Source organism: Lepisosteus platostomus, chromosome 3, assembly GCF_059453375.1.
Source record: "Lepisosteus platostomus isolate fLepPlt1 chromosome 3, fLepPlt1.hap1, whole genome shotgun sequence".
Lineage (NCBI taxonomy): Eukaryota > Metazoa > Chordata > Actinopteri > Semionotiformes > Lepisosteidae > Lepisosteus > Lepisosteus platostomus.
In genome coordinates, this window is record NC_142613.1 from 37420664 (window position 1) to 37434490 (window position 13827).

At 39.6% G+C, this 13827-nt stretch overlaps 1 protein-coding gene across 2 annotated transcripts; it reads left to right on the forward strand.

Moving 5' to 3' along the window:
* Window positions 1–351: 351 nt before the first annotated feature.
* Window positions 352–7617, forward strand: LOC148674836 (uncharacterized). Of its 2 annotated transcripts, XM_088625511.1 has the most exons (4): window positions 352–6118; window positions 6530–6655; window positions 6798–6953; window positions 7113–7617. In XM_088625511.1, the coding sequence occupies exons 1-4, from the start codon at window positions 5891–5893 to the stop codon at window positions 7329–7331; spliced, it is 729 nt and encodes a 242-aa protein (XP_088481637.1). In that variant the 5' UTR covers window positions 352–5890; the 3' UTR covers window positions 7332–7617. The 2 variants fall into 2 exon arrangements, with proteins under 2 accessions (XP_088481637.1, XP_088481638.1); XM_088625512.1 differs by lacking the exon at window positions 6798–6953 and having other exon boundaries at window positions 355–6118.
* Window positions 7618–13827: the final 6210 nt, after the last annotated feature.

Below are 13827 nucleotides of genomic sequence, written 5' to 3' on the forward strand. Positions count from 1 at the left end.
AACCTGTGACACATTATTTTGTGACTTGTAAAGTGCCTTACAGAAATCTCTATAGTATTAATTAACCTGGGATCATATGTAACCGTCTATTAACCTTACAGAAACAGTAAACGCTAATTGTATATGAGAATGATCAGATAGGACAACGGAACTACTGTAATATGACAGGATAAAACATTATGAGCATATGAACTGGGAATAAAAATATAGCCATGTCTTGAACAGGAGGCATGCGAATTAAAGTAAAAGGTATAATCTTTAACTAGAGGATTCAACTCTCTCCATATATACACAAGACCAGAGTCCCTACATATGTTTTTAAGAGTGGAAGCTAATCTAGAGTTTCAGTGATAGTTGAGGATATGTCTATAATGCGATCTAAAATACATCTGAATACCAACACCTTTGCAGTGTTGGTTAAATAACAGCACTGCATCAGCCATAAAGTTGAAAGAATCTTCATTAGGAGCAGAAATATTGAGGACAGAGGGATGTTGTCCAAATATAGAACCTGATATTGTAACAAATTTGCCTAATTAGGCCGTTAATTCAATGCTAAAAAATAAATCGGATATGTTTATTTATAAGAATGGCCGTGCTTCTTTTACGTGAATTAAAAGATGAAAAATAAACCTGCCCCACCCAATCTTTTTTTTAGTTTCAAATGCTCAATTTCAGCTAAAGGCCTTTCTTGAACTATAACCATGTGCTTTCGTTCCTTTTTTAAAAATGTCAGCATTTTCTTCCGTTTAATAACATACCCTATTCCATTAGCATAAAAAATTTAAGTGGACTGGTCATTGATCATTATAGAAAACTCAGAAATGTTAACAAGATTTATGCTATAAATTCACTTAAAGGCTCCAATGATGCTGCAACCATGAGAAGAGAATAACGTTTTAAGAAAAGAAAAATAACCCCCACCCCGAGCCCCGTCACCAGTCGACTGGGCACGCACGATATAAAAAGGTCACTAAACCCAACTAATATTGCAAACAAACATAACAGAAATGTGAACAGCGCATATTCACAGCCTGCGGGAAAACACAACGAAAAATACGGCAAAAGATCAACCCACTCCACCCCTCCCGCCATAAAAACAGACCAGGCTCCAAATAACCCTTAAATACTGAAAAAAATATTTAACGAACGTAACAGGGGTCCGAGTCTATTATTTTCCTCCGTTTACCTCAATCCACCGATTCTTGACAATGAAGAATTAAGTATTTTATATTGTCCATAAAGTCTTTCGCAGAGGCTGGCGAGGTGAATAAATGTAACTTTCCGTTATGAATACAGCGTAGTTCAGCCAGATCAGCAAATCCGCGGAACAACGGAATTCCGCGGAATTCCGGTCAACAAGAGTTTTCTTCACAGTGTCAAACTCCCGTCGTTTACTCATGACATTCGCCGAGACATCCTGGTAGAAAAGGAGCCGATTACAGCGCGACCCGGAGGACATCCTCATCAGGAAAGCGAAGAAATCGCACCAACGCCGTACCAGACCGGTTGTTGGGAAATGGAGCAGGACTGAGTTACTGTATCTGTGAGCTCGTTCAACGTCCAAACTTTTATCCGAGAGAAGGTCCAGCCATTTTAGTAGCTTGAATTGAAGAAATCGGGCAAGTGGTGTGGAGCCCCCCGACATCTCCGGTAGGCCTAGGATTTTCACGTTTTTCTGCCGTCCCGTTTTCCAGGTCGTCAATTTTGTCTTGCATCAGTTTGATTTTCTGGCTCGTGTATTTCAGTTGGCTTTCTTGGGTTCGTCCAGGATCTTCCACTGTGGAAATGCGCGCGCCTGAGCTGAGGTTTATATTTAAATGAAATATCAATTGCAGTTATTCCCGGACCTGTATGGATGGGGAATAATCCTCCAATTGAAATGTCTCCTTTTATGTATATCTGTATGTATTTTCTTAAAGATCATCTGCCCTGAAGCCAATTGGAGGTTTATTCCCTAACTCTTTAACTTATTACATTAATATGACTCAGTTAAGAGTAACTTACAACGTGTACAAAGCTGTGTACCCAATACCACTGGCTCTTCAGACATGCAGCTCTGAAGCCCTGGAAAAGGTCCTTTTAAGAATGGAACATGCCCAGACATCACTGAACTCCAGCCATGGCAGGAATGAATGAGGTGTCTGGAGCAGAAATTTCATTTGACCTTCAAAATATTTTATTTGTATTTAGTTAGCTCCAATGAATTTGTTTTAAAGCTTGTTCACTATCTCAAGGAGGTGGATTTTAACATACTGGTAGGAGAGAAGGTATATTTTGACAAAAATGGAGATCCAGCAGCAGATTTGATACATCTGAGAATGAATTTAACTTTGTGGAAGATAAACTGATTTGGACTGAAGGTCAGCGTGAGGTGAGCAGATATTTCTGATGACAGAAAAATATTTTTGTCCAATAGGAGCTTCATCAACATAAGCAACTGGAGAGATTTGTAATCATATCAAATGTAACAATTCATTAGACTGAAAAATAGTTTTGCGGGATCTCAAGGATTTTTGGAGATACGGTTTGTAAATTTCCTTATTCACCACCTAATGTTATATGGATAGATTAACTGAGGCCAGGTATTGGCACTTAGTCTTAATGTATATTAAGTGCTCTAAGCATAGCATCTATTATTATTTGAGTCCACTATTGAAACAAAGTACATTTGTTTATTAGTGTTATTTGTTTTTTTATCATTTAAACATAAAGTTTAGGGAGAGGGGAAAAGAACAGAGAAGAGAGAAAAAGGGAAACAGAGGAGACGAGAGATCCTGGTTCAAATCAACCATAAAAACTAAATTCTAGTAAAGTGCTTGACTAGTAAGATAATTCCGATTTCCTGTATAAAGAATCCCACAACCATTGTGCAGCATCCACCTGGATGATGCAACAACAGCCATAGTGCGCCAGAACGCTCACCACACATCAGCTATCAGTGGGGAGGAGAGCAGAGTAATGTAGCCAATTCGTAGAGGGAGATTATTAGGAGGCCAATGGGAAATTTGGCCATCACACCAGGGTTACACCCCTACTCTTTTCAAGAAGCGCCCTGAGATTTTTAATGACCACAGAGAGTCAGGACCTCGGTTTTACATCTCATCCGAAGGACAGCGTCTGTTTACAGTATAGTGTCCCCGTCACTATACTGGGACATTAGGACCCACACAGACCACAGGGTGAGCACTAACTCCTCTTCCAGCAGCAACCTTGGTTTTTCCCAGGAGGTCTCCCATCCAGGTACTGACCAGGCTCACACCTGCTTAACTTCAGGGGGTTGCCAGTTGTGAGTTGCAGGGTGATATGGCTGCTGGCTAAAAACACTCTCTCCTTGTCAGTAGCTGCAATGTTTTCTAGAATAGGGGGAAAGGGTCCCATTCATTTTGTAGTATCCAGATTTAGAGAGATTTAAAGATTTAAGTCTAGGCCCCTTGTAAATGTGTAGTTTAGAAGGGTTATCTCTTTTGTTGATACAGTATATGCAGGTCTTATATAGGATTATCAAATTCTTGGTAGCAGTCTGTTTTAGTTTTCTGGTGAGTCAGGATATAGGTCTCTGAGTATGTTGTGTTATTTTGTTTAGTGTGTCATTATTAATAAACGTTGATCTCAGTTTGCCTCTGATTTAATTACTGGTATCCCAAAGTTTAATATGTATTTTTTAAAATAAAATATATTAAATATTAGTTCTTCCAGTTCCATCACATTTTCCATGCTTGTGCACTACATTCTCTCAGACACCAGCGCTGTGTGCTCAGGTGTGTTGAAAAGCTTCTGCTCCTTCTGACTCTCTGCAGGGTGGAAAGATGTCAGAGGCCAGTAGGACCCAAAGAGAGGAATCTGGAGAAGTAACGATAAATATTCCCAAAAATTTCCATCACAGTTTAATTGTTGTTTCTACTTTACTGAAACTAAGGAACGTACAATGATTTTATAAGCCGTGATTTTCTGTGACCTCTTGTGCAGATCTACAATAAGTGTAAGTACAAAAGAACACGGTCGAATCAGTTACACAAAATGGTTACACTGATAAATGGACTGCTATATTATTCCTGCCTTGCATCTGATACTTCGTAAAAGTAGCATTTCTTTATATGATCTCATAATGTGAAACAAACATCAGTCGTCCATATTTATATTTTCATCTTTATCATTACAGGAGTGTGACAATACAAGTGGGGCTACAGTATGATTGTCTGCTAAGTGTAGAGCACACAGAAAAAAATATGGAGCGGCGATGTAGAGACACCAGTTCGCCCAGACAGAACATGGGAGAACATGCAAACTCCACACCAAGTGTGCTCCAGGCGATTGTGAGACACTGCACGAATCCCCACAGCAAGGTGCCAACTGTGATAGCTCAGTTAAGCAGTGTTAAGCACAGATCTAAGTTATTGAAAGGCTGTTGAATATTGTATATTGAAAGGGTTGTTGCAGACAGTGAACAGTGATAAAAACAGCTTTATGTGGTGAGTTCTGACCTCACACTAATGCTTGGCAATATTAACGGATCAGAATGTTATTCCAGGTGACAGTGGAATTCGTACACTGTCACAAGCCTATAAAAGGGGTTCACCCTCTTACATGTGAAGATTGGTCACATTTAATTGTGGACACCCCTGCATGTACTGTACCTTCATTTGCTTTGCTTAGTAGATCTTTCATTAGCTTCTTTGCTCTATGGGTCAATGTCAGAGTGATCCAAGGGGGTCACAGGCCTGGAAGGCCAGAAGCCTGTTCCTGTTCCTGTTCCTGTTCCTGTTTTTAATCGTCTCTCTCGGATGGATCACCTGGCCTTGGATTTTGCCCTGTTTTTGAATTTCTCTTTAGACTCATCCCTGGATTGTTTGCCTCGGTCACACCTCCCCCGAACACCAACACTCCTTGGACACGCCCCCCTGTTTTTATTCCTGTTTCCTGCATGCCTTTTTTCCCTGTTTCCTCACTCAACCCCAGATCGTGTCGTCTGCGTAGGGACCAGAAAGAACGCTTCGTGACAGAAAAAGGCATCCAGGAAACAGGAAACAAGAACAGAAACTGCTTTACTTGTTTCTGAACCTCCTGGCCTTTTGTGTCTGCTGCGGTGGAGTCACACCTGGGAAAAATTCCAGAACGTGCGACAGCAAAGACAAGACCTCAGCTCCAGTGACCCCCCCACTCCTGCCACCTCAACTTCTACAAGTAAGGAGCTTCTTCTATTAGCCTGAGAGACAACAGTCCTTTTACAAGTCTGCTGATAACAGATCTGACTTTGGTATGTTTACCCAAGAGTAAGAGAAAATAATATGTGCCTTAGTGTGTCATCTGCATCAACCCCTACACTCTGAAAAATGGGGTTCAGGAGACAATTTGGTTGTGAAGCACCTCACAGGAATGTATCTGAATATTTCCAGTCTGTTTCTTGATGGTCATCTGAATTACAGACTCTGATGTGAAGACACCCCCCAGCCCCCTATCAGTCTCGAACAAGCAAGCGGAACCGACTGGGATTCAGCCTAACAACTCCAGCGGCCCCACTCCAGTGACAGACCCTGTCTCTGCAGGACATAAAGACCCTGAAAAAGGACACACAACTGTGAGTCACATGGGCACTGTGTGAACATTGCGGGTGTGATCCAAGTACCCTGAGAAACTAACAGGTAGAAAAAGGGTAACAATTAGAAACTAATAGTTTTCTAGAAATAGAAAAAATACATTTTACATTCACTTAGAATATACTGTAGGTTTCCAAACCACCAAGGCAGGCCTAACAGGCTCCTAGTGCTTGCAACTTCTGCAATGTTCTTAATATGTCCCTTAATGCTTTTTACTCCAGAGCCAAAATTGCTTCAGATTTTCTAAGTCAGTGGTCAAACTGAAAGGTAGAAAACTGGCAATAGCTGCCCCAATGAGGTCAATACCAGTGATGTCCTATATTATTTCAAATCGTTATTATCTCAAATTGTCTGAGGACTGTGATTTGAATGATGGATGTGATTCGAACAACCAAGTGGAACCGACTGTGATTCAGCCTAACGATTCCAGCTGCAAAAATCTGTGGAACAGCCACAAGCCCACTCCAGTGACAGACCCTGTCTCTGCAGTACATGAAGACCCTGAAAAAGGACACACAACTGTGAGTCACATGGACACTGTGTGAACATTGTGGGTTTGATCCAAGAACCCTTAGATCCTATGGGGGTAGAAAAGGGTCAGAATTAGAAACTAAAGGTATTGTACTTAGGAGGGAGTTTAGGAAAAGCAATAAGTTGTGGGTTTCTGATGCAGGCTTCTCCACAACTGAAGCTGAAAAGATAGAAATCTGGCAAGAGCTGCCCCGATGATGTCAATACCAGTAATGTTCTATATTATTCCATATTATTTTAGAAATTGGCTATGTAAAGGATAAACCCTGCCTTGAACACTTAAAGCTCTTGAGGAAACAAGGGTTCATACGAACAGCTAAAGCATAAATAAAGAACATGTACATACTACATATCTATATGATGTACACCTTATTCATTGGCCTTCTTTCCTAAACCCACAGCCGGTTGAACAGTTTCCAGGGCCAGTGTCGCCAGAGGCTCCACAGGCTAAAGAGAGACCCCCAACCACGAAGTGGGCTGATGTTCCTGTCAAGAAGCCCATCAGACCAGTTACTGCACCCCCTCCAGTGAGTGAGAGAGTCACAGTGCTGCCTGGACTCCCTGCTACTGCAAGTCCTTATATCGGCACTGTCTCTACCAGAGATCCTGTAATCTACACCGTTTGCTTCTTTACATAGGTTAAACATATATATATATATTATATTACAGACAATCAAACCTTTTAAAATATTACCAATGCAACAGTTGCTTCTGGTTGGTGAAGAAATTCCAGCCCCAGGACTGATTGGCCTCCCAGCTGTGAGGAGCACAAAAAGACCGAGTTCCAGGCCTCCTCGACTACAGGACACAGGACCCTCTGCTAAAGTAAACCCCTTTATTAAAGCTGTCAGTGCCATAGGGTTCTCTTGGAAGAGAGCAGACTTTTGAAAATGCCATGTAAAAAAGATGCGGGAGAAAGCAGGTTTCCTATTGACATTCCCCTGTCAAGCAATGTCTTCTCTTGTCTTCCTGGTCACTTTGCAGATAGACTGGCAGCTTCAAGGAGTGCCCATTCCTTCCCCCTCCTCCTGGCAAGAGGATGGCAAGGAAGATGCTGACAGTGAGAAGGTGAACATGGTTTCGAGTTCTCAGACACAAGAAGAGCTGCGTGTCTCCCAGGAGTCTCTCAGCAGCACAGACTCCTCTGAGGAGGGCTCGTACATCCTGTGGGCTGATGTCAACTCAGAGGAAACAGAGCTGTGAAAGAAACACGTGCTTTAAAAACGGTCAATAAAAGCATCTCAAAAGAAATGCGGATTCACTTTTTTTTCCCATTATGAAATATCTCTAAGAAACTATGTATTCACACTTATTTCCATGTGAATTTTCTACTGACAGTATCTTCTAGCTGATGTTGATCAAGTATGTACAGTACTATAGCTGTGTCTTATCTTTTCCTTTCAGCATGGAATGAACCTTTACTTTTTAATCGTATTTTATTACTTCATGAGAAGCATTGCTGAATACACATATTGGGAACAAATAACATGCTTTCATCATTTTAGTATGATTTTTGTTGGAGTGTTCTCTTAATAGTATCATTTCATACAGGGACACATTTGGCTCTTCATCTCCAAGTGTTCCCTGATGACAGAGACAGCATTTTGTAGTACCCCTGTAACACAGCAGGCGTATTTGACAGAATCCACAGACAGAGCTTGTGTATACTTTTTTAAATCAAGTTTACAACCAATAACACAAAAAAGACAAATCTTTGTTTTTGTTTGGGTTCAACGGACAAAAAATTACCTCTGACCTTCAGAGATCCTGTCAGTTACTTACACATTGCTGCTACAGATTTTAATTGCTGATTAGACTGCATTTTGATTTAGGTTGAAGGTAAGCTATATAAAAAAGGATCCTAGTTTTGTTTGAAGAGAAAGCTCTTTTTCTTTTGTGTCTGTTTTTGACCCTCCATCTCTTTGTCACAGATCCCCTCTTCCTCACAAACATGAGGAAGGGTTTTCTGGCTATACATTTCTGGCTGTATTTCTCATTTTTGTTTTAAGAACATTGTATTAAGCAAAAGAATCCACATGTAAGCTACAGGGGAGATTATCTTTAAAATGTATAAAAAGTAGAAAATACAACTGGAGGTTTATTCCCCATCCATTGAGATCCAGGAACAACTGCACTTGATATTTCACTTGAATGTATACCTCAGTTCTATAAATGTGAAAGTTAAGTTGTGCCTAAGATTGTATATATTAATATCTCTGGGTGCATAAAGCTATTTAAAATTAAAATTAGAAAAACAAGTCAAACATAAAAATTTATGTTTTACAGGTTAATTTAAGGCACTGCATAATTTCCAAAGAAAAATAAATGCATAAATTAAAAGAGGCTATAACTTTGTAAGAATGTGATCTGTAAAATTACATATATGTGAACTCAAAAACCAGTGTGATATCCAGGGAAGGAGCTATGAATTATTCAAGGAAGTCACCTTTGTTAAGTTTGTAAGTTACACAGTTCCTTCTTTTTTCACCTTTATTTATAAACCAGCAAATTTTACTGAAATTTACTTTTCTTTATTATATTGTTTCTCTCATAGAATTCTATGAAAATGATTTCCTTATGTGATGTATTACTGTGATTAGTTGTTCTAAAATTAATGTGATTTGAAATTCAATCTACTAGATGGAAACTGCACTAGGAATTTGGTATGATAAAGAGTTAAGTAAGGAGATGATTTTCGCAGCTCACATAGATAAAAATCCTGTAACAAATATGTTTTAATTTTTGTTTTTCATTGCCAAATTAAGCATATTTCCATCATTTTTCTAAATTAATTCAGTAGGTCCCTGCTTATATGAGTAAAACCGATTACAAGGTAATCAGTTCCAACGTTATTGTTTCTCTTCTTGAGAGAGACAAAGTCAACACTTTTAACAAGTGACTAAACAAAGTGACTAAATTCTTTATCTGTATTACAGGTTAGCTACTTTGGTTAGAGTGCAAGTCTTAGTTACAAAAACAAATTCCCAACACAAACAGTTCCAAGTGATTATTTTCAGGCCAGGGCAATGACCAAATTACTAAAACAGTTTTGGTTGGAAATATTGAATAGAGATCATTTGAAATGAAGTTTAAAGGTTTGATATCTGGATTGAATTTACTGAAATTATTCCCATGGTGCACTTTAAGAAAAAAAACATGCAAATTTATCATTCGCATAAAGCAGTGTACAGCAACAGTCGTCATCTCTTTTGCCAGTGATGCAGATATCTCTTTCATTCTCATTGGTTCTGGAGGAAGTTGTGAATCACATCACTGATCTTGCCACAGAAATGTGGATTACATCTTCACTGGTTACAACCCCAAGGAATTTACACTCCTTGGAAGGGACTATAGGTTTTTCCCTGCACAGTGCTCAGATCAAAAGACTCAAGTCCTCCCTGGAAAGATTTCATCCTGTTTCATCCTACTGATCCATTCATTGCTGAATTTGGAAAACAACATTTGGCTGCTCTTTAGGTCCATTGGCAATAGAGAATGATGCTCTCACATCTCCTGCACAGAATGATTATGATTATATATGATTAGATAACTAACTAATCATATATATTAGTATATATATAGTATATATATACATAGTATATATATTAGTACATATATACCAGCAGCCATATCACCCTGCAACTCACAACTGGCAACCCATTGAAGCTAAGCAGGTGTGAGCCTGGTGTGAGCCTGGTCAGTACCTGGATGGGAGACCTCCTGGGAAAAACTAAGGTTGCTGCTGGAAGAGGTGTTAGTGGGGCCAGCAGGGGGCGCTCACCCTGTGGTCCATGTGGGTCCTAATGCCCCAGTATAGTGATGGGGACACTATACTGTAAACAGGCGCCATCCTTCGGATGAGATGTAAAACCGAGGTCCTGACTCTCTGTGGTCATTAAAAATCCCAGGGCGATTCTCGAAAAGAGTAGGGGTGTAACCCCGGTGTCCTGGCCAAATTTCCAATTGGCCCTTACCAATCATGGCCTCCTAATACTCCCCCTCTATGAATTGGCTACATTACTGTGCTCTCCTCCCCACTGATAGCTGATGTGTGGTGAGCATTCTGGCGCACTATGGCTGCCGTCGCATCATCCAGGTGGATGCTACACATTGGTGGTGGTGAAGGGGAGTCCCCATTACCTGTAAAGCGCTTTGAGTGGAGTGTCCAGAAAAGCGCTATATAAGTGTAAGCAATTATTATTATTATTATTATTAACTACTTACAATTATATGACTCAGTTATCACATCACTGATTTCCAGCCATGGCTGGAGGTATGAATGAGGTGTATGGAGTAGAAATTTCATGTTAAGCTTCAAAATACTTTATTTGTATTTAATATGCTCCAAACGATTTGTTTTAAAGCTTGTTCACTATCTCAAGGATGTGGACGGTAACACACCTGTAGGAGAGAAGATATTTTGACAAAAATGGAGATCCGCAGCATCATATGATAATGCTGAAATTCATGAGACTGAAAAATATTTTTACATTCCTTTTAAGATATGAAATGTAAATTAAATAAGAATGAAAAGGGCAGTGTTTCTCATACAGTTTATGAGTACTTCCCCCTATAATGTAGCAGATAGCAGATAAATGCATAAGATGAGTCACTATTTTAAAAAAGTGACTCTATATTAAGGCTTCTTAATTGATATCAATCCTGTGGAAACAAAATTAAGATTTACTCCTTTTATAATGCTGGTATTACAGTAACAGCATGTAGATAACAGTGAAAATCTCTGCCTGAGTTTAAAAAGACTTTGGCTTCTCCTCACAGGTTCCTCAGTCAGTGTGTTTCTGAGTAACCTGTCTCCCAGGAACATGGGAAGTTGCTTAGAAATATTAAAATTCTATGATGTTATAGTGATCCTCCCTTTTTCCCCATAAGACTGTGTTGACAGGAGCAGGAGACAGCAGGGTTGTAAGGTTACTAGGTATCTTTGCCCTTAACAATGAACTGGTGTGTGCTCATCACCGAGAGATAGAGGGGCGGGAAGTGAGTGTGTGGGGGTAAAAAAGGGGAAATGGTCAAAGAACAGTCCTGGCCTTCCATCACTTGGGGGACAAAACAATGCAATTTTACTGTCATGTTGTTGATTAAATTCAATAATCATGCTGTGTGCGATCGGAAGATGAAACGACATTCCAGACCAGAATCTTTTTGTGATGGCGTTGTACTAAGGGCTGCTGGGGGTTGATGCTATCCATCGTGATATAAGCATCATGATATGAAAATCGTACTGGCATATATTTTTATCATAAAAAGAGATTTTTCTGCTGCTCAGAAGTTTGGTGCTGGTGGCTGGGGAAAAGGGAGAGATTTTGAATGCTACTGCTCATGAGGTGAAAGTCTTAATGTGTGGTACTTTTAAATTTCTTTTGGGGATCCCTTGGTTTAACTTAAAAGAGGGATATCATCAATAGTAGGGGGAATATTGTTGTCTGTGTGAAGCCCTATCATATTAACTTTGTGATACAGACAGTTTATGATGTTCTACCTTGTCCATCTAACTTAAAGGTGATTCACCAGCATGATTGTTGTGCTCATGATGAGGAACACGGGAACACATCCTCAGCTCTTGCCGAAAAACCCTTGGAGAAGGCACATATTAAACTGACAGGTGCAAAGGCCTTAGTGGACACCATTAGCAGAAGGATAACTAACAGCAGTGAAAACCAGCGTTTGCATTCGTCAAAGCTGGGCAGCAACAACAGACGCAGTCCAAAGTGTCAGTGGATCTTCTGGTAACGCTGTAAGACTTTCAGCTCAAGGTCAACCTAGAGATGCAGCTTACTGACAGCTCCTTGACACTATTACAGTGACCTCGCTCAGGCCAGACATTGAGACATCAAGCAAGTTGTCATGCTAGAGCTAACAGTTCCATGAGAGGAAAATACCAAGACCTGGTTACTCAGTGCCATGGGAGTGGGTGGAGAGTATACTGTAGTGTGAGCCCTTCAAGGTGGGGTACAGAGGATTTGCTGTGGAGCTTACAGTCTTTTTGGTCATAACAGTGGGGAGCAAGAGGAAAGCCATGACAACCACCATAGAGGTTGCAGGAAGAGCCTCAGGATGGCTATGGAGGAGTGATTTGTGGGTAACAACCCCACCCACCACCTGGACACAAGCCGTGGCTTGATCAACCCTGGCTGGGCCTCTTAGGCTAGAGTGTCTGATGTTGAAAGACCTGAAAACACCCAGTGAACCAAGATCACATCTCTGATGACGTATCCAAGTGCATCTGGATGTATTTTTTCCAACATCTAAAAACTTAATTCAGGTCCTTTCAGCAATTTGAAAGTGTGAGTTCACAACTCTTGAACATAAGACATACAGTATGTACAGTACATAAGAAAAAATGACAAATGAGAGGAGATCATTGCTAGTAACTAATTGATTTGAGGACCTAATCCAACTAAGCCAACCGGAGCATCTGCATAAACAACACAGTTGCATAACTTGTTCTAGCATCCCACAACCCTTCTTGTAAAAAGGTGGTTCTGTCCTGTTTCTCTCCCATTTTCCTCTGATTCATGTTTCACTGCTGATTCCACAGAAATCCACTAGATTGAATTGTATTATTTTCTATTTCAGTTTTAAAAAAACATTTTATTTTTACCTTTTAAGGGGAAACAATAAAAAGAATGGCAGGACATATCTTGAAATTAAAAGTATGGAATTCAAATCAAGGTGTTCTGCAGAATTGTACAAGCCACTGGTAGAATATTGTGCACAGTTGTGGTCACCACTTTGCAGAAAAGATATCACAGCTTTGGGGTCAGATTAGAAAAGAATTACTTTTTTTTTGCTATGAAAACCATTTTCAATTCTCTTCTGTTCGCTTCTGAGTGTCCTTTAGTGAACTGATACACAGCATACCTTGTTGGTATTCCGACAATTAATCAAGTCGGCTTCCCAGATATACCTTTTAAGAAAGTGCACCACATGCGTTTTTCTTCAGAAGAGATTTATTTTTTCATTTGTCCTTGTAGACAATAAATGAAAAGTTTAAGTAACTGGACTTCCTTTTGCATTGTTAAATAGATGATAATTTGCTACATGGAGCATGATTAATGCACTTATTAGTATTACCGTAATAAATACCTTGAATGCGGGCCCTGTATTTTAAGTTTAAAAGTTAGATTTGTTCAGTCTCTTCACAGAAATAATCTGTTGTTACAGCTGTAGTAGGACCTTGTCTGAATTTCTATTTTTAATAAGAAGTACAGGTATTTACTAATATGATGTGCAGGGATTTCATTTCTTGGTTGCAATGCCAATTCTGTTTTCACCCATGCAATTGTGTATATGCATTTTAAATATGAAATTGGAGAATAATAATTTCTCTTTTTATTTCTGTTTCAATCAAAAACATACAATTGATGCCAGATATTACAGCACATGCATGCACAAGCAGTACAACATGTTTCACATAAAGACATTTCTTGTAGAAATGCACATACTTCTTCAGGCTTCCCAGGCTCCAACTATATAGCTTACGTAGAAAAATGCTAAAATGTGAGACTCAGTTCATGCACTGCTTCATAAGGAAACCCTGAGTGACAAACATATCATTTTGTTATTTTGGTGATTTATACATTTTATGCACTGCAATGAAATCCATTTGTCACATTAGAACTGGTGACAAAGGAAAAGCATTCAATCATGACATTCTGAATTCCTGAATTGCACATGC